The sequence below is a fragment of the Haliotis rufescens genome, unplaced genomic scaffold (assembly GCF_023055435.1).
Source record: "Haliotis rufescens isolate VD_foot unplaced genomic scaffold, xgHalRufe1.0.p SCAF_7, whole genome shotgun sequence".
In the NCBI taxonomy this organism is placed as follows: Eukaryota; Metazoa; Mollusca; class Gastropoda; order Lepetellida; family Haliotidae; genus Haliotis; species Haliotis rufescens.
The window spans coordinates 57357259-57378571 of record NW_025964361.1 but is presented as its reverse complement, the minus strand read 5'-3'; the positions used below and the strand labels follow the sequence as shown (position 1 = coordinate 57378571).

Sequence of the window (21313 nt, the reverse complement as noted above, 5' to 3'; positions counted from 1 at the left end):
TGGCCGGGGATCAAACTCTCCGGGCGGACGCTCTACCACTAGACCACGGAGGTGGTCTGCTGAGGTTGGATGTCCGACCCTATGTCCTTGTACGTTTTTTTCATGACCCTCCCCATAAATGATAACTGTTATAACTCTGCCCTGGAGACTGTCATATTGGTTGGTGGCCCTCCCCTGATTCCCTGTGAACACTCCCCACCCCTACAATAAATGACCAGTCACTGATTGTCAGAGTGGACTTAAAATGTGGATCAGTAGGTGAGATTCTGTCACTTGTCTGAATGTATGTCATCCTTCCTGATTGGAGGTTCCAATCTCACTAAAATCAGATCTCTTTCTCATAGGATACCTCTCTGCATTGAGATCTGATGACACCTCCATAGTCTTGTGAGTGAGTGAGTATGGTTTTACGCCGCTTTTAGCAATATTCCAGCAATATCACGGCGGGGGACACCAGAAATGGGCTTCACACATTGTACCCATGTCGGGAATCGAACCAGGGTCTTAGGCGTGACGAGCCAACGCTTTAACCACTAGGCTACCCGACCGCCCCTCCATAGTCTTGTGAATCCTTGAGCGATCTGGCACCACCCAACCTATTAAAAGGATGAGTGGCTTTCTAAAACAATTAGGTTTCATGTCTTGACTACCTCTATACAGAAATCTTGATCTTCACAAAAGAAAACTGCCAGGGAACATTTATAATACCCTGGTTGGAACACACATTTGCATGTACAAGCTGGCTTGATACATACAGAATCTGCATCTAAACAACATCCACTCAAATAGCTGTACATGGATTACAACGGACTCCCTCCCAGGAAGTTCCACCCTTAGTCGCAGTCAGCAGATCCCACTTCATGAGACATCTTGTTCTTCAATAATGACTCCAACACAATTTTGGCACATAAGTAAAAAGTTTATTTATAAAATGCATGCTGTGTCATCATAAAGTTAATTGAAATTATTCTATTCAGATAGAACTACTGCAACTACTTTGAAAACTATTTGTTTGCAAACAATTTGAAAAAATTACTATCACGTCTTATGAAGTACTTAACACACATTTCCTCACATGATTCCGACACGTATGTGACCACAATGGTAAGGGTATTTTAGTTTATAAGTTGAGATTCAAACACACTATTGCATATTCCACTGAAGAAAAATTAACAATTAGTCATAGAAACATTATAGCACAATTACAGAAGGTAGTGAGCAAATGAGATCTGATAAATTTCTAAGCTTGCCAACTTTCATGTTTTCATCAAAACAAAAAACCTTTCTAAAAAATGACTTCTTCCACTAATCAAATTGATTCATATTTATTTTTATGTATTTGATACTTCATAAAGTCAATACATTACATTTCTTACATGTAACTGTAAGACATTTAGGGTCTTGTCTGAAAGTCTGGTTGTACTTTGTCAGCTTCCACAGTTGACATAACATAACAGGATCCTGCCTACAGAGAAGAGAAACTAGCTGATATCACACGTGTAGATAGTGTTGGTCCGATATAACGTAGGTACAAAACACAAACATGGGGGTAAATGAAGCACATGCATAACATTACGCCTAGTGCATAAATACAGAAATGAATTGACATCTTAGGATGCAAATAAATTTTTTAAATATCTGCAAAAATACTCTTCTACAAAATAATATTTGTTTCTTAACTGAAACTTAACTCCCTAAGTGTGGTGAAGATCTGACAAAGTGAAGAGCTTGTTTTATTCCAGAGGAAGTGCGGACACATTTCTATTTACAAACATATGATATAATGAAAATAATTATTTAAAATTTAAGTGATTATGATACTTATTGTTTATCATGAGTTAATTACAAAACACTGAAATAGAAGAATCCAATGACACAAAATGCTTTAGAAAATGTAAATGGTAAAGCACACCAAGTATTTCATAATTACAAAAAATTTATTCTACTCATCCTGAAAAGAGCATCCTACCAGCCTCAAAGATAGAAATTAGCACAAGCCAAGAAGGCAGTGAATGCCTGGCAGTTGATGATGTCCTCAGGACTAGTAGAACATAAGACATTAGGCAAATCAGGTGATACCCTTATATGTTACCAAGACTTTCAAGGTCAGTCTCTGTCCATTTAGCTCGGCGCTTAGGCCCTCAGTTCTAATGTACAGGTCAGGCTCTACACCTTAACATTAACAATGCATCATTAACATAATTGTCAACTGAAGCATGATAAATTATTTTCAAGCATTATGATAATTATTTTATTAACATTCCAAAAGACATGTGGTGAATTTCACCTCCAGCTTACAATGATCAAACCAGAATCTGTTTCAAAGCAAAATCATGATGAATAAAATCTTCAGAGATGCCAGGAGCTCATAAACACGCCAATAGAAACGCCGGTGGTTTTCCGATCCAGCATAGAATGAAAACATAATCAAGAAAATGGTCAAACTGACTTTCACAATAGCAGAACTCTGTGGATATGCTCTAAAAATTGTCCTCCCTCATCTTAAAGGTCTTCTTCATAGGAACAAGCAACAACATCCATCCAGAAAAATGTAGTTATAGTAGATAGTAGACAGTTTGCCATATGTATCAGCATTTCAATGCTACATGCTTCAAGATATATTGCACTTTTGTTTGATGATGTTTATTGTAACCATGACAACAATGATGCCCTGAGGAGACGATGACATATGGTTACCATGGTAATAAAGATACAATTTACAGTGACAGTGATGGCCGCATAAAAAGTTGCCATGTATGATCACTCTGTTGCCTAGGACGTAATGTGAGAAATAACTTACAAAAATAATACTACTGCTTAAAATACAACCAAATCCACAGTATGCCTTATGCCTGTTTTTGATACCTGTTCAAGACAACAGCAAATGCAGTCTCTGGGTTTGCATGATAAGTTACATGGCAATGTCAAGAGAACAAGAAGCACTATGTTCTTTGGAAGATTAAAATGCACTTTGATACAAGCCATTTAACCGTGGCAAGAATATAAATGTGATTACAAATCATTGACGGAACTCCAACAAAGGAAGTGTTACAAACATGCATACAAAACCTAACATTAATAAGTAAATACATGACTATGTAGTTTGTATGGCCTGACTTGGTCGTAAAAAAACTGAGCAGGAATTCAAGTCAAAGCATATTTGAATGTATGCATAGACAGAATTGTAGTGTTCAATAAATTGTCTGATATGGTACTGTGCAATGTTGTCTTGAATGATCTGTCAATCTGAAGACGAAAGGGACAAACAAACACGTATACACTGAGCATGCACATTCTGTAGCACCGAAAACGAAAATTGGGCAGTGCCTCTACACTCTTATGTCAATGTACCTGTTAATGCAGAATGTTGCATGTGTTTATTCAAATATTATATTAGTCACAAAAAAAATAAAAAATCCTGAGTTTAAAGAAAATTGAATCGAAAAAAGGTAATTAAAAAATAGATTTGATTGGAGGATAATATAAAATAAAAAGAAATAAAAGAAACCAGCAAAATTATTATCTTAATTAGCTGTCTATGCTAATTAAATATTCATACACAGATCTTCCTGGTCAGGAAATAATGTTTGTGTTCGTTGAATCATCAGTGTAGAGATCTACAGATCTTCAACCTTTAATATCAGACCTGCCCGTCTGCTTGACTTGAACCCTTCCCAACAGCTCCCTCTCCTGGTGGAGATGAGAGTTATCTCCCTTACTTCTTCTTCTTGCCCATGGTGGATTGGTTTGCTTGGTATTGAGCTTTCTTTTGTTGGAGAACATTCATCTCATCGTCTAACTGTTTCTTCCGATCTTCTAGTTTCTTCTTTTCATCTGCATGCTGCTTCTTTAGTGAGTCGAACCGAGCATGGAGCTACAAGGACATAATATTTTCCTGTTGTTAGTGTTTGAACAATACTTAGTTCTCAGGCAACATAAAATGGTGTCTGTGCACTAGGTGCAGTTGTCAAATAACACACCAAATTCACAACTTACTATGGAGACATGGGTAATCTTGTTAACAGTTTTGCATCGCAGTATCATCATGATCATTAATAGCATAAAACTTTATAAATATGTTTACCACGTAAAATACAATTCCATACAATGGTCATTATTTCTAAGTTAGCAAACTTCTTTCCTGGGTTCAGATCAGCTTATTTTCCAGATCATTGACTCATTGTCATCTAAAATGTCCTGAAGCTATTTTTTGCATTTTTGGTCACATTTGTTATCATAATTTGCTGAAATCATTAAATTTCTTCATGACACGTGTCTGCAGCAAAATCACTGATTTCCTTCAATTTCTAACATGCCACAACATTCCATTGAATCCAAGATTATTGCACTTATATAGTGACGTGCATGTACGCGTTTAGCCACTTCATGTCGAGCACCAGGCGGGGTCACAACAAGTCCCATCTTTTAACATCTTTTGGTATGACGAGGCCGGGGATCAAACACATGACCTTCCGCTCTCCGGGCGGACGCTCTACCACCAGACCACGGAGGCGGTCTCCATTGATGACATAATACAGTACATGACATCATGAAACTAGGTTACTATGCAGTGATGTCATAGTTTAAGAATGTTGCCGCGCTTATCTCATTCACTTTTTCCATAATCAATGAGCGTGACCTGTCACAAAATGGTTAATAATTCAATTATTCTTCAAAAAGACAATGACTGTTGACTGCACTGTTTAATCATGGTGATCTATTGACTTGAAATGAGTGGTTGAAGCCCCTGATTACAGCTTGAGATGTGCGGTAATCACAACCATCATCATACCATACACGATACAGCCCCGACATATAGAAAACAGAAACGTAGGTTCATTTTCCCAGGGCATCAATCTTTGAAGATCTATTGTTGTCAAATTCTGACATTGAGACCAGTTCTTCTGACTGCCAGGGGACTCCCCCACCCCTACCCCAAGAGACTGCAAAGTAATAAGTATTTATTTCCTGAACCCCACTTTAAAACAATATCTAAAACTTCATGAGTCTGATCTACTGGAAATAAGTGACATTCTACTGATGAAACATACTGTTGTCTCTTTTGTATAAAAATATATATACCAAAACAAGGGCAAAAGTGAACGTGGCTCACTAATACCCCCGACCCGCCTAGTGTGTCAGTATATGTCAGTAATAATGGATAGAGTTAGGGTTTGAAAAATTCATATAAAAATGGAAAATTAATAAAAACAACTTTTTACTTTTGACTGCACCCCTCCATATGACACAGATTATATGTACTAAGTTTGAGATGAATCCACTGAATAGAAATCGCGCGGACAAAGTTTTCGGACCGAGGGAACCTTGGTATAACTATATACCCCCTACCTCAAAGGTCAGGGGTATTAAAATACTCTTTGCAAGGTCTTTATGTGAAGACACAGACCGACGACCTGAGTCAGGTCAGAGCTGCACTCACTAAGAGTAATCAGGTGTTTTGTTGTATCGATATTCATTTGGAAACTGCTTAATTTCAGTCTTTTGAAAGAAAGATCTGCGAACTGGGATTTGCATCTTGCAGATGCCATATATTTTGAATGGCAGACGAAGTAAATATTGAGGTTGGTGTCAGTCACATGAATTGACTAAAACCTTTTCGGGTCAGTTTTTACTATTGTTAGCATTGAAATTTATTGTTTCATACATGGTATAGATTAACCGATGAAATTCAAAGATTCTTAATAGAGGTATAACAATAAAAGGATAGTAAAGACACAATATATTTTGCTGCAAACAAATCATAATTATTTCTCTAAGAAACAGTGTCTGGTGGTAGCTGAGCTGCAGCTTGGGTATTGCTCAGTGAAGAGCTCAACTCACATCATACTGTGACTGTTATACTGTCATGCTACTGGACTGGTGCGACAACAACTGATTCTTCCACAACTTCAGCTTACCTCCTTCTCAGCCTCCTTCAGCTCAGCCTCCTTCTCCTTGACGCGGATGACGAACGTCTGCCTCATCTCCTCCTCCTTCTTCTGCAGGTCACTGATGTGCTGCTGGCGCTTCAACTCGTACGTCTCCGACAGACTGGCGACAAATAGCATCAGCATCATCATGTACACTATATCAGACAGGCTGGGGCAGCATCACCATGTTCACAATATCAAACAGGGTGGGGCAGCATCACTATGTTCACAATATCAGACAGACTGGGGCAGCATCACCATGTTCACAATATCAGACATGCTTGGGCAGCATCACCATGTTCACAATATCAGACAGGCTGGGGCAGCATCACCATGTTCACAATATCAAACAGGGTGGGGCAACATCACCATGTTCACAATATCAGACAGACTGGGGCAGCATCACTATTCACAATATCAGACATGCTTGGGCAGCATCACCATGTTCACAATATCAGACAGGCTGGGGCAGCATCACCATGTTCACAATATCAGACAGGCTGGGGCAGCATCACTATGTTCACAATATCAGACAGGCTGGGGCAGCATCACCATGTTCACAATATCAGACAGGCTGGGGCAACATCACTATGTTCACAATATCAGACAGACTGGGGCAGCATCACCATGTTCACAATATCAGACAGGCTGGGGCAGCATCACCATGTTCACAATATCAGACAGACTGGGGCAGCATCACCATGTTCACAATATCAGACAGACTGGGGCAGCATCACCATGTTCACAATATCAGACAGGCTGGAGCAACATCACTATGTTCACAATATCAGACAGGCTCGGGCAGCATCACCATGTTCACAATATCAGACAGACTGGGGCAGCATCACCATGTTCACAATATCAGACAGGCTGGGGCAACATCACCATGTTCACAATATCAGACAGGCTGGGGCAGCATCACCATGTTCACAATATCAGACAGGCTGGGGCAACATCACCATGTTCACAATATCAGACAGGCTGGGGCAGCATCACCATGTTCACAATATCAGACAGGCTGGGGCAGCATCACCATGTTCACAATATCAGACAGACTGGGGCAGCATCACCATGTTCACAATATCAGACAGGCTGGGGCAACATCACTATGTTCACAATATCAGACAGGCTGGGGCAGCATCACCATGTTCACAATATCAGACAGACTGGGACAGCATCACCATGTTCACAATATCAGACAGGCTGGGGCAACATCACCATGTTCACAATATCAGACAAGCTGGGGCAACATCACTATGTTCACAATATCAGACAGGCTGGGGCAGCATCACCATGTTCACAATATCAGACAGACTGGGGCAGCATCACCATGTTCACAATATCAGACAGACTGGGGCAGCATCACCATGTTCACAATATCAGACAGGCTGGGGCAACATCACTATGTTCACAATATCAGACAGGCTGGGGCAGCATCACCATGTTCACAATATCAGACAGACTGGGGCAGCATCACCATGTTCACAATATCAGACAGGCTGGGGCAACATCACTATGTTCACAATATCAGACAGGCTGGGGCAGCATCACCATGTTCACAATATCAGACAGACTGGGGCAGCATCACTATGTTCACAATATCAGACAGGCTGGGGCAACATCACTATGTTCACAATATCAGACAGGCTGGGGCAACATCACTATGTTCACAATATCAGACAGACTGGGAACAGCATTACCATTACAGAACATCAGACATACAGATTTGAGTAAATATTTTTTATGACATCTACTTTTGTAGAGGTGTTTCATGATTTTCTTATCATGTCTGAACTGGGATAAAACTAAAGACTAATTTTCTCACCTCTTTGAATCACTGTCTGAAAATCCCATGTCTTCAAGCTTGTGTCTGCGGTACAGCTCAAAATGACGCTTGTGAGTCATCTCCCTTAGGTCCTCCATATTGGTTCTGATCAGCATCTCACGGAGCTTCACAAAGTCACAGTGGTTTTCGTTTTCAACTGAAAGAGCACAGTATCACATGAAGATCATCTCTCAACATGTGAGTCAAGTCATAGTTTGCACAAAAGAAAGCACATCGCCTCAGCAATGTCAATGACTGAACAAAGATTTGACAACAGCCAGTGTAAGGGGTTGGATTGAAGCTGGATAATCATGAAACAGTTTATCCAATTTGGAGAACGGTCATGAATATTTTGTCTTTTCATTCTTAAACTATTCCTTGAATGCCTTTGAGGCAACAGGGTGCCCTTGTACAAAACAACCTTAGTGCTATGTAAAGGTATCGCTTTGTACAATAACACCCAGATTAGAACAGAGGGTCATTTAAAGAGAGGCATGTTTGCGAATTACACAAATCAGCACAGTAACAATCTCAGGACCATCTCAACTTGATCACAAGTCCTTTGACCAAATGTGCAAGGTAGTTTATTGTCACATATCAGATAGCTTTGCGATAAATCGCAAAGAGCAATGAAGAACAATGTGTGGTTTGTTCTCCTAGCTCCACGAGTGGTTTATTCTCCATGCAGTGTTTTATTGTGTGATAAACAATTCCCAATCACCGGTTATTTCTTAAATATAGCAAGTCCAAAGACAGGACAGGAAATGCTGCATCTGCAGGACATGGTTATGGGTAGAGATAGATGGTTGATTGGTTTCATTTACCAACCAAGGAATTGTTCATGAAATCTGTGATTGATTATCTTCCAATATCAGTCAATCTTAGATCATAAAACTAAGCATGACCTGTGTGTGTGTTCTTAATTTGATGACACACTCAGCAATATTCCAGCTACATGATTGCAGCATATGAATAATCTGAATCTGGGTCAGACAATCCAGTGAGGTGAGGTGAGGTGAAATTGGGTTTAACGTCGCGTCCAAGATTATTGCACTTATATAGCGACGTGCATGCACGTGTGTGGCTGCTTGTACTAGTCCGGACTGATGCTGATTTATAGTGCTAGCTCACTGAGATACCATGCCGCAGTTTAACATGAATACCCCACTCAGACACAGTATACTGACTCCGAGCCGACCAGTCCTTGTTTTAGCCCCTTAATGTCATCGCCAGACAGGGTAACAACAAGTACCATCTTTTAACGTCTTTTGGTATGACGCGGCCGGGGATCGAACCCCGGACCTTCCGCTCTCCGGGCGGACGCTCTACCACAAGACCACGGAGGCGGCCGACAATCCAGTGATTGATATTTTGAGCAACAATCGATGCCATTGGGGAATAAAGACAATAGGTCTCCTTTTACAATCAGCATCGGTTGCTGGGACCATTTCTAACACAGCTTTCCACGCTGTATTCAAGTCTAGGAATTGTGTTATATTGATGACGGTGGTGCTGGGAACAATGAATATTTCAGCTCTCATGAAGTTGGCAATCTACCTTGCACTGTCCCCCAAGGGTACTGCCTTGCTTTTACCATCTTGTTGCCGATCTTCACTTCATCATTGCTGCCCACAACAGCAAAGGGGAGATGACTCTGCAGAGGAGAAGATGAAGTTGAGAAAACATCTAAAGTTAGATATAATTTAATCATGTAAATCTTAAGACAAAATATGACTCCAGAGTTCTTTAATTGGATGCCAAGACAAAATAAGTATTCTGGATGTCTTGAGCATTGTTGAGCGGGTGGGAGGGTCACAACAGGCACAAGAGTCTGTTACAACTGGGACTGGGTGGTCGGTCTCCTTGTCCCAAAGTTTATATTGCTTACTCACTCCTTGATGCATCACAGAATACAATATCACAAATGATTTTCTCATTATTAAATGAAAGGAAGCCTGCAATGCAAAACATAAACAACATACAATGACCACTAATTTTCAAACATTATTTCAGTCCTTACATTCATAGAAGCATTGGTCTCAGCCACTGTCTCATCATCGGTGGGGAACTGGTAGATCTGCACTCCATTGGCCATCAGCTCACTCATAATCTACAACATAACATACAGGGTCACCACGGCAAGGCTAACAAGAGTTTGCCACTAACGAGGCTATGTCCCCCGCCCCTGTTGCAGAATTTATGACATAATTATATCTAAACAAACCCTAACCTTTTTTAACCGAGGTGGAACTTGTCATGGAAATTGTAAAAAAAAAGAAGAGTTTGGAGCCTAAGTCCATCTTGTTGCCATCATGGCCATGGAAATGTAAAAAATAAAAATGTCTAAATAGCAAAAGGCACAAGTTCAGCATGAACTTGACAGACCTGCAAAGTTTCATGAAAAAATATTGAACAGTTTCTGAGTTATGCTCCGGAAACGAAACGTGACGGAAGGACGGACGTACGGAGCCCATTTCTATATTCCCCGCCAACTTTGTTGGGCGGGGGATAATAAACACAGAAAACATCAGCGCTGTTTTTAGTCATCCTGAAAAAATGGCAATAAAAAGTAACCTTAAAACAAGAAAGGCTTTCAATTCTAGTTCAAACACCATAAGTTTTACTGGATTGCAAAATATTTCTCTGAAAATAGAATTTCTTCATCTCAATAATACTTAGTAATAATCCTCGACGTTACAGCTTGTATACAAAGTATTTAATACACTTAGATTTACATCAATGCAATAAATGTGTTGCTAATATACATTTGAATTTAAGAAAATAAGCAACTTTTAAAAATCCCAATTTTTGGCCAATTCCTCTCTTCCTCACTCACTCACTCACTCACTCACACACAAACAAACACACACTATGGAATATGGGTCTATTCAGAATTTGTTTTGACTCAGTTGTCAAAGACACTGGGTTCATCCGATCATCATTTTCCTTCTACTCACCTTGGCCTTGAACTTGTGGAGCTCAGTCTTGGTAATGGTATCAGCTTTGGCGATAACAGGTACGATGTTGACCTTGCTATCTAGCTTCTTCATAGTGACCAGATCTAGTGCTTTAAGCCTGAAGGGAAACAACATATGTCCTGATGATGACATGGATACAGTACAGGGTCCCGCTGCACAAAGTGATCGTAACTACTATCGATCTCAGTGACTTACGTCGATTTCAAAATCGATAATTAACTAAGATGGAAATCTTCAGCCATGAAGATATGAAAGTTTCCCTAAGAGTGGTCTCCCATGGTTATGTTTAGCAGACCACGCATTATCGTAAAATGGTCAAATAGCAGACCTCTGTTGGTGTCAAACATGTTCATTGCAGCAACTTCAGAGCAAGATCGCGGTCCTTGTTGATAAGGTGTCAGAATACTGACCCCTAGGAAAACTGCTCCCAGAATACTGACCCCAAGGAAAACTGCTCCCAGAATACTGACCCCTAGGAAAACTGCTCCCAGAATACTGACCCCAAGGAAAACTGCTCCCAGAATACTGACCCTAAGGAAAACTGCTCCCAGAATACTGACCCCTAGGAAAATTGCTCCCAAGGAATACTGACCCTTAGGAAAATTGCTCCCAAGGAATACTGACCCCTAGGAAAATTGCTCCAAAGGAAAATTGCCCCCAAGGAAAACTAGTGCTCCCAGAATACTGACCCCCTGAATACTAATTGTTCCCAGAAGACTGCCCCTAGGAACATTGCACCCGAGAAAACTGCCAATAGGAAGATTGTTCCCAGAATATGGTTCACATGTGACTAAAAGAGTTTGTAATGCATTCAAAGGATTTACTTAAACGTGTAATATTGGTGTCAAGTTTTCATAAGATACTTGTCCTGTGTAACAAGGGGCAGTTGTCCAAGGGGGGTTTGTGACACAAAACAGTTTAGCTGGTGGTGGGTCAGACATATAGAATAAAGCCACTAATCTAAAGACTGTATGGTACGTTTGTCTTATTCTACAAATAATACCGGGAATGTAGAAAGTCTGTGAAAAATTAATTAACCATTTTAGAAATGCCAGGAACATAATAGATATAGCAGGTACCACAAAATGGTCGGCAGTAGCGACAGATTCCATAATATTTGGACAAACAAACGGATACTCACGAGTGACCTGTTGGAGCGATGAAGTAGAGACAAGCATGGATGCGGTTGTCATGGTAACTGTGGAGCATGCGTTTGATCTTGAGTTCCTCCTGGAGGTATGCATCAAATTTGGTATCGATGTAGTCAACGATGGACTTCCAGCTGAAAAACAGCAGTTATCTCCCTTTATGGAAAACATGTTCCTGTCGGTATCAACCAGGAACTAGCTGTCCCCACCGAAGCAACTTAAACCAAACACTATCACTCTGGCTGCATCGTGTCATTATAGTTATTTTCTTGGGGGAGTTACTCTGAAAAGCTTGCTCTACCATGGCTATAGATTAGGCTAGTAAAGAGACAGTAAGCAGATGTGGATCTAGAATGTTGAAGAAGGTTGGGTGCACACTACCCCATTCACTCAAAAGGTGCACACACTCTGATAGAGCGATTGGCAATGGTCTGAATAAGGGTTGCAGGGTTGGGGTGGGAGTGGGGTGGAGACACACCCTGCAGCCGCCCCTAAAAAACATGCAACTTGAAACTTTTTCTTTGTAGATATAACCGTCACTTAGATTGCAATGAAGAATAAAGCAAATAATATTGACTCCAGGTACCACTGGAAGCAAAAGAATATGGATGTTGGAATAACTGGAGCTAATTAATTGAAACATTTATGAAGGGTTCATTACATTTTTCTCTTCTGGTAACAAATAAAATCAAGGCTCGGACAGTCCATGTCAGATTTTCTTGAATCACTAACCCCCGGACATCCAAGAACAATGATCATTTAGTCAACTCATATGTCCAGGTTTAGAGTGGCCTTTTCTGATCCGGGTCTCCATGTTTGTTCTTTTCCTGTTTGTTTGTTGTTTAAAGCCGCACTCGGCAATACTCCGGTTATATGATGGAGATCTGGCAATAATCAATTCTGGACCTGACAATCCAGTGATTGACATTATGAGCATCTTTCTACACAATTGGGATAGGACATGCATCAACCAAGTCAGTGAGCCTGACCACCTGTTTCCACTTGTCGCCTCTTACAACAAGCATGGGTTGCTGAAGATCAATTTTAACCAGGATCTTCACGCATTCCACAGGTTATTGGATATCTATTTTTAGACGTCTACCCTGAAGATGGTAAGTTTCATTTATGAAAGCCCACATATAAAATACAAAATCACGTGAAAGTTAAATAATATTTGGAGAAGTTCATAAGGAATAACTCAATATATATCATGAACGCTATAGATTATTTTCACTACTTCCATCCACCAACATCTAGCGTTAAATGTACATAGGCACCTTCATACTGTACATACATCAGACATACATCAGACATACATCAGACATACATCAGACTTACATCAGACATACATCCAGACAATAATCCATACTTCGGGACATGAAATCTCCCACGATTCTATCGTGATTCTATCTGATGCTAACCACGTGACACAGGACACACTACCCGACTGGAGACATCAGACCCCATTAGTATACCACTTTACTCCCATTCTTTGTCAGTATCCAGAGGATGTAGACTTTGCATACTTAGCAAGATGTTACAATGATATATGGAATTTAACACACATATTAGGGATGGGTATTGGAGGCTTGAAGTGTATCACAATATTTTGCAAGGCTGTTATGAGATATGTATCACGATATATTGTATAATTCAAAATTTTGAATTTAGAAGCAATCTGATACATTAAGGTATGAATTGAAGTTCATAAATGGAACAAAACAAGGTTCTGGAGCAACATAATTTTTACTTAGTCAATAAATATGTGGCCATCTCGGGGCCCCAGATGCATGCTCCGGGGCAGCGAAGGCATTTGGCAAGTATATACCATTAAACAAATGTTAAAAATCGCTATTTGAAATCACCCAATATATCCAGCATGAAAAAATGATATTGTGATACGTATTGTGGAAAGACTGAATCTCAATTTACCGATATTCCGGAATACCACACACCCTTAATACATTTACATATATATCAACACTCAACGATGAGCAGTTCTGTCCTTTAGCATGTCCTTTGTCATGTGATCACCAACATGTGCAGAAAATCCATATTGGGTATACATGGGTTATCGGGGTGCAATACACAGCAAAACTGTGCAGTAGGATATATTTTTGTTATCATGCTGATGGTATAAGAACAAAGAACAGTATAATGCTCAACATATCAGAGATGCTACTGACATTCACTTCAGAAGGTAATAAAAGTAATTTGTTCATAAAAAAATGACAGCAAAAGGAGGGGGGTCACAAAAATTAATCTCAACTGACTTTACTGGTACCCTAATCATATTTCACACAAAAGATTTCTAGCACTAGTAGCAGTCATCACTGTCAATTAATCTTGTTCATATCCAAAGAAATCTGAAAATATCACAAAACAGGCCACGATATTATATTATAATGTAGGTATGAAGGGGAGGCAACTCTCAGGCATGGCAAATTAGGCTGCCGTAGCACTGATAGAGGTACAAGTCAACACAAGCGATTGATTAGGTTGGGTTGGCTTTGAACAGCATTTTGGGAGGAAAGCCTGAAGCGATGCAGATCTTAGATGTTTTCCACTTTGATGAAACCCATGACTATGGGTATGGCTCTAACAAACCAAGAATCACAATCAAGGCAAGTCTAGGATCCAAACCCACAATCCTAGGATCCTGGCATGCCTAAGGGGCACAACTCTTCAGCACAGAGAATTGTGGTGTCTTAAACAACCTTGTCCCCGCCATTCCCTGGGCAAAATGATATTTACAACAAAGAACACAATACTTACACAACGTTACATTGATCACAAGTCTACTTCCAGTGGAGGAACAGAAAGAAACAAGATTTCTTCCAAACCAAAACGATTCCATCCTGTGAAAACTCATCATCTGTAGTTCATAGGCTTGTTTACAATAAATGCCTCATCCCTGAATACATACTGTTTGCAGTGCAGTCGCTATGTCTAACCATCAAATCAAGCGCAGATTCAAGTGGGAGGTTAATCCAAGGGTGCTGTGACCACTGAGCGCTCAGCTTTCATCACACAAATGGCAAGGTTCCTCAACACACTGGGTATCATGGTCTTGTGGCTCTCTGCTTCTCATAGTTTGAATGTCCAGCAATGGTGGCGTTCTCACAAAATTCTTACATGGAGTAGGGCTCATTTGAATTCCATGAGTTTCACAGACATTTTTTAACAGAGAGGCTTCACTGTTACACACATAGTGGCTGTATGTCTTCACAGATGATGGAGGAACGTGGTTGCCATGACGATGATGACAACTGGGATGACTTTACTGCTGATGAAACATTGTTGACAAAATGAACTCATACCTAAACATCACTTACCACAGACGATACTGGTAGATACTACAATATCTGCACCCTTCCCACCCTTACAAACACAAAACAACCAAACAACAGACAAAAAACTGTATGTCTCCACAGAAAGGATAATATTCACAACATCAAACACACCTGAACCATTCATAAATAAGATACAAGTAACTAAAAGAATCAAACCACCTCCGCATGTCCAAGGCCACACAGTCTACTGAAGGTACAGTCACAAGAGATGAGTCAGAGTACAAGATGAAGAAGCACTAGAAGTAGGAAGCTAGAAGCAACACCCGTCTACAGCATCTCACCTATCCTCTTTGTTTATTTGGTCCCCGAAGCCCACAGTGTCTACCAGTGTCAGTTTTAAACACACATTCTTCTCTCGTAGCTCTGAAATATTGAAACATGGGGATGAGAAGACACATGAAACCTGCATACCTTTCTTCCTTGTTTATCTGGTCGCCATAAGCAACCGAGTCGACTATGGTCAACTTGAGTCGAACACTGCTCTCCTGTAGATCTGCAATTATCAACACATGAGACATTGAATTGACAATTTAAAATGTATTTCCATATTAATTAGAAGTCGTCAATATTTCACCATGCTTATGAAAACTTTAATAAAAAAAAACACACAATAATTTGTTTGTACTCCAAAAGTAAAAAATCTACAGCGACAAAAAGTAGGCAATCCATGAAACAATAGACACCTCAGAAAAATAAATAAAACATCTTAATAATGTTAACAATGAAAATCCTATCTTCATCCATAATCACGCTCAGCTATAATTCAAGATCTTCAAATTAGTTTTGCAAATAATCACTGGATTTGTTTTTTTCTATTCACAGCCTAACCATTGTCTAACAGCCACAGTCTTATCAAAAGTACGGAAATTGAAGTTCAAATAATACTGTCATCTGCGCATTCTTTCAATATTACCGTATGTATGGGCTTTGAGTTTTACTCCAGGCAGATCATGAGAACTGGGGGTGGAATCAAAGTTTGTGTTGAACAAAGTGTCCATCATCGTCGACTTGCCAATTCCTGTCTCACCTGAAACGGGAAATTGTGACTTTACTAGAGACAAATGGCCTTATGACATCTTAATGGGTTTTTTCTTCTTTTGATAGGTCATTGTTCTGTATCATTACACACTGTAACACATCTTAAGACATTTTGGATGACATTCAGTTAATGTTCTTTGAAAATGAACTGATCTGAATCCCTGGAAGTATACAAACAAATATTAAATCAAAGTTTGACAACCTTCTTAAATTACTTTAGAGTGTGACATGAACCAAACAATTACATCATCTTGTTCATTTTGTCAGTGACATCTCAATGAACAGGACTTACCATCATTTCCATGTCCAGAAAACATGATTCTATAGTCTTACCAACACAGAGGATGTTGAAGCAGATGAAGTCTGTTCTAACATGATTCTATAGTCTTACCAACACAGAGGACGTTGAAGCTGATGAAGTCTGTTCTAACATGATTCTATAGTCTTACCAACACAGAGGACGTTGAAGCTGATGAAGTCTGTTCTAACATGATTCTATAGTCTTACCAACACAGAGGACGTTGAAGCTGATGAAGTCTGTTCTAACATGATTCTATAGTCTTACCAACACAGAGGATGTTGAAGCAGATTAAGTCTGTTCTAACATGATTCTATAGTCTTACCAACACAGAGGACGTTGAAGCTGATGAAGTCTGTTCTAACATGATTCTATAGTCTTACCAACACAGAGGATGTTGAAGCAGATTAAGTCTGTTCTAACATGATTCTATAGTCTTACCAACACAGAGGACGTTGAAGCTGATGAAGTCTGTTCTAACATGATTCTATAGTCTTACCAACACAGAGGATGTTGAAGCAGATGAAGTCTGTTCTAACATGATTCTATAGTCTTACCAACACAGAGGACGTTGAAGCAGATGAAGTCTGTTCTAACATGATTCTATAGTCTTACCAACACAGAGGATGTTGAAGCAAAACCCTTGAGACACAGACTTGTTGACCAGCTGATCTGGCAGGCTGTCGAACCCAACATGACCTGTCAAGTTGAGATTCCTCAAGTTCTGAGCTGGCATCTGCAAACACATCAGAGTAAAACCATGAGCCAGTGAAGACTATCTACACACTTCTATATCAACATCATACACTGACCATGTTGACAGTCTGTGATTTTAGCCACCAGTCTGACGCCCTAGTCTAGTAAAATTCTGTGCGGTCTAGTGAGCTCAACGGATATGTTGATACCACACACAGACACAGTATAGCTGACCAGTCCTTGTTTTTATCCTATTAATATCAACAGCCAGGCAGGGAAACAAGTCACATCTTCTAAAATCTTTTGGTAAGTCACAGCCAGGGATCGAACCCCCAACCTTGCACTTTCTGGGCAAGCGCTCTATCCACAAGACCACAGAGGGTGGTCTGACGTTATTATGGGCCTATCAATACCTGACCTTACTAGACTGAACAGAATTTTACTAGACACGGGCCTCAGAAAGAAAACGTTGAAGACTGAAACACTATTGTGAGTATTGGTACTGAGCATGCTGAGTGTTCATGTAAATAAGACTAAATTATTTAATTACTAAATGCAGTATATCTGTTACGAAATGTTTGCATGTAACTTGTAAGGGAAACACAGCATGACAGTAATTTTGAATGCATTTCGAAACAAACAGTCATAAACAAGTGGAAAGCAAATACATATGATATCACATTCTAAACTATAGGCATAAACAGATTCAACATGTTCTGTTAAAAGTGAGTGAGTGAATAGAGGGAGTGAGTGAGTGAGTAAGTGAGTGAGTGAGGTTTGATGCCACTTTTAACAGTATTCCAGTTATATCACGGCATGTCAGCTTAATATGGGAGGAAAGCCCAAAGTGATGCAGGTCTCAGCGTTTTCTACATCAGTGAAACCCATGAGCACAGGTATGGTGCTGACAAGCCTAAAAACAATCGAGGCAAACCAGGATTCGAACCCACAAACATAGGTCTCTGGCATGCCCAAGGGATGCAACTGTGCATGTGCACAGAAAATTGCGGTGCCTTAGATGACTGGGCCATCCATGCACCCTTCTGTCTAGAGAAAACAAAAAAATAATAATACCAGTAAATTACTTATTGGTCATGTGACCCTTAATTTCAGAGTAATCTGTTTCCCCTTGTCCCATAGAGTGAAGTATTGACATTAAAGATTAAATTCAAAAGGTACTTGTCATAATCCTCATGATAACAATGATGAATTGAAGGTGTCCTTACATTCAAACACCACTGACAAACAAAAAAACAAGGATCCTGTTTAACATGTAAATTAACCATGGTAACACTGCCATGTATATTTCTGATATCATTTTCCGTGAATTCTAGGGTAATCTTGGTATTATTAGTGATGGGTCACTTGACCACTGCTGACCACAAGGCATAAAGTACAATAAATCAAAAGTTAGTAGACCTAAAAGATTCTTGTGTTTCTTCAAACATGCTATCATAACATGCGTTAATATTAGTAGATTTCTACCCATGGAAAGATAATTGCTTTTTAATAAGAATTTTATCTTCTCGGAATATGTTTGTAGACCCTTCAAATAGAGTTATACATATCTTAAAAGATTTTATCAGAATGTAAGTTATTTTTGTCTCACCTGTGTCAAATTAATTGTTACGGTGGCTTCCTGAAAAGAAGTCATCAGAACCAACATGTTAGTTAATCTAGTTAATCTTGTTAATCTTGTTAATCTTGCAAATGTTAAAACTATGATCCTGATGACAATGATAACAGGGTTGGAAATTAACACAAGTCTCAGACTTGTACAATTCAGAGAACACCAATGATATATCACTCTGGATTACCGCTTTTACCATTGATGATGGCAACTTTGTAGCACTAGCAGATCATTTTTGCAGTCAACTGAAAGCATCTTCCCGAGGCAAGGGCGTAAACTGACAGCAAGAGTCCAGTTTCCACCCTTGCCGAACTAGGCTGTAATTTCCAGGCTTGATCGTAGCGCCACCAGTGGCTATTATGAGTGGGTTATAGCGAAAACGGCACCTCAGCAAAATATCATCGGGCGAAAACGGCACTGATTGGCGAAACGGCACCTCGACTTGAGCGAAAACGGCACCTTATTATTATTTTTTCCTTGGTCAAATAAATGATATTAAACTTACATTGTAACTTGCAAATGCCAATAATTGTGAGATGTTAAAACAAGTTTACATTAGAAATTAGCCTCTACTCCAACTATAATCCAACTAAGCTTATACGCAAACTCAACTTATTGTGAAAACATAACACGCTTTGAAGAAAAATAATAGAAATTAAACTCATTTCGTCTCTTACAAACACAAATAATCCCTCCTATTGACCAATCAGATTCCATCTCTCATATAACTTGCATTTGCTTCTAATAAAATGGCGGCACCTAGTCAAGACGATCTGATTGCTAATCAAGATCTATATTGTAATAACACGGATCTTACCTCACGAAGTGCATCAAATCACTTGAGCACCTTGATCAAAAACATGAAAAGATTTGCAAAATATCTGGTGATGCCCAGTTGGCAGTACACATGCTTTGCAAATCCTAAAGTCAACCAAAATCTTCATGTTAAAATCCAAGTTGTTTACAAACCGGACGTTTAGTTCATTACACGATTTAGATAGGACTATGCATAGACTCATTAGTCCAGCCAAAATGTAACCCTGGAATCCCAGCCTTGTACAGCATGGCTGAAAACTGGACTTTTATAGTCAGTTAACGCCCTTGCCTTGGAAAGATGACAGAACATATTTAATATCTAACCCTGCTCTTATGTACCTGAATTTCCATAACACACCTTCAGGGATGGAAATTAACCAAGAACATCTACTGGCCTGAATAGTGATAACATTTAGCAATACCCCCAAATTATTTGAAATTCTACTAGCATTCAGGATAACCTTAACGATTAACAAAACTGGTCAGGGCGAGCAGGCTGTAGTTAATTTCCATCACTGACCTTACTCCACATTCTGAATCAAAGTGAATCATCATCTGCTTTCAAGATTAATGTCTGTCACTAATATAATAATAATATCATAATAATCATTACAATACTCAACAAACATCAAAAAGCTCATTTCTATTTGGAAAGTTTGAAAATAACTTTATTGCTTATGATCATAATCATAACAATGTTATATTTTGTACACTCGATTTTTCTGATCACTAAGCCCTGGAAAAGGAAAAAAAAAGTCATCCTCTATTTCTGAGCAAGTCTATATTTTCACAGATAACTTATTGTTTGGCCTGCACAGCCTGGAGCATTAAGTGATTGGACAAATTAAATTATTTACTATTGTTTTTACAAAAGTTGTAAATTTGATCATAATATTAACATGATACAGTTAACTCGTTATATTCAAGAAAACTTTAAGACAAATAGCTCCTAGAACGACAAATCGTCCTGATATAAAGTCAGATAACTGTCACAAACCACTTCCAATGGTGTGAAAGAAGACTGCTGGTGCTAGTTTCGCGTGTTTCCGGCTTCCTGCTGAACCCATCAGTGATCATGGGGGTGCTAGATTGTTACCTAGGTGAACTGGCCTGCAGACGTACAATCCATCACAATACTCTTAATAACTCACGTTATACTAAGGGGATTGGTATTTGCACCTATGTGTAACTAAAGACCTTTCTCGGGCACATATTTGTCATGTTTATGAATCATTCAGTCCATTTAAACTGAAGAGCCTTGTCTTTGTTCCTGATGCTTTCGACTTCAGAAAACTGGCACCCAAAGGCAATCAGTTCCTGAAAAGATAATTTATACCATGCCCTGTGTTAATATATAAACTGATTTACCCTTTGCACTTCTGTGGCAGCCATCCTTAGCTGTCTTTTGGTGAGAAATTCCTAAAATATTTCGCTGAAGACTAGGCACAGACTGACAGATCTTCGACCGGAAGTAGGATTGGACGATAGAAAGCGACCGGTGATTATTTTACTAAATAATAGCAATCAGTCAGAATATTCATTTATCATAGATTCGATGAAAGAGTGATAATAGTTTAATAAAATGGGTTGAGTAAACAATT

General features: G+C 39.4%; 1 protein-coding gene across 6 annotated transcripts; it reads right to left on the bottom strand.

The window, feature by feature from the left end:
• Positions 1-898: 898 nt before the first annotated feature.
• On the bottom strand, positions 899-21200 carry LOC124122196 (septin-11-like). Of its 6 annotated transcripts, none has more exons than XM_046485318.2 (12): positions 21081-21190; positions 18876-18905; positions 17186-17306; positions 16148-16261; positions 15646-15727; positions 11875-12015; positions 10713-10830; positions 9776-9865; positions 9313-9409; positions 7756-7912; positions 5919-6051; positions 899-3874 (listed from the first exon to the last, which is right to left on the bottom strand). In XM_046485318.2, exons 1-12 carry the CDS (start codon positions 21102-21104, stop codon positions 3716-3718), a joined length of 1266 nt encoding a protein of 421 aa, XP_046341274.1. In that variant the 5' UTR covers positions 21105-21190; the 3' UTR covers positions 899-3715. The 6 variants fall into 6 exon arrangements, with proteins under 6 accessions (XP_046341274.1, XP_046341275.1, XP_046341276.1 ...); XM_046485319.2 differs by lacking the exon at positions 15646-15727 and adding an exon at positions 15516-15597; XM_046485320.1 differs by lacking the exon at positions 18876-18905 and having other exon boundaries at positions 21081-21200.
• Between the last annotated feature and the right edge of the window lie 113 nt (positions 21201-21313).

What these genes read in the sequence shown, in the direction of transcription:
- LOC124122196 (XM_046485318.2), bottom strand. Translation starts at nt 21,104, where the DNA reads ATGGCTGCCACAGAAGTGCAAAGG. An exon ending in CTGCCACAGAAGTGCAAAGG is followed by an intron (nt 18,906 to 21,080) that starts GTAAATCAGTTT and finishes ACTTCTTTTCAG; the next exon opens with GAAGCCACCGTAACAATTAA. An exon ending in TAACAATTAATTTGACACAG is followed by an intron (nt 17,307 to 18,875) that starts GTGAGACAAAAA and finishes ATGTGTTTGCAG; the next exon opens with ATGCCAGCTCAGAACTTGAG.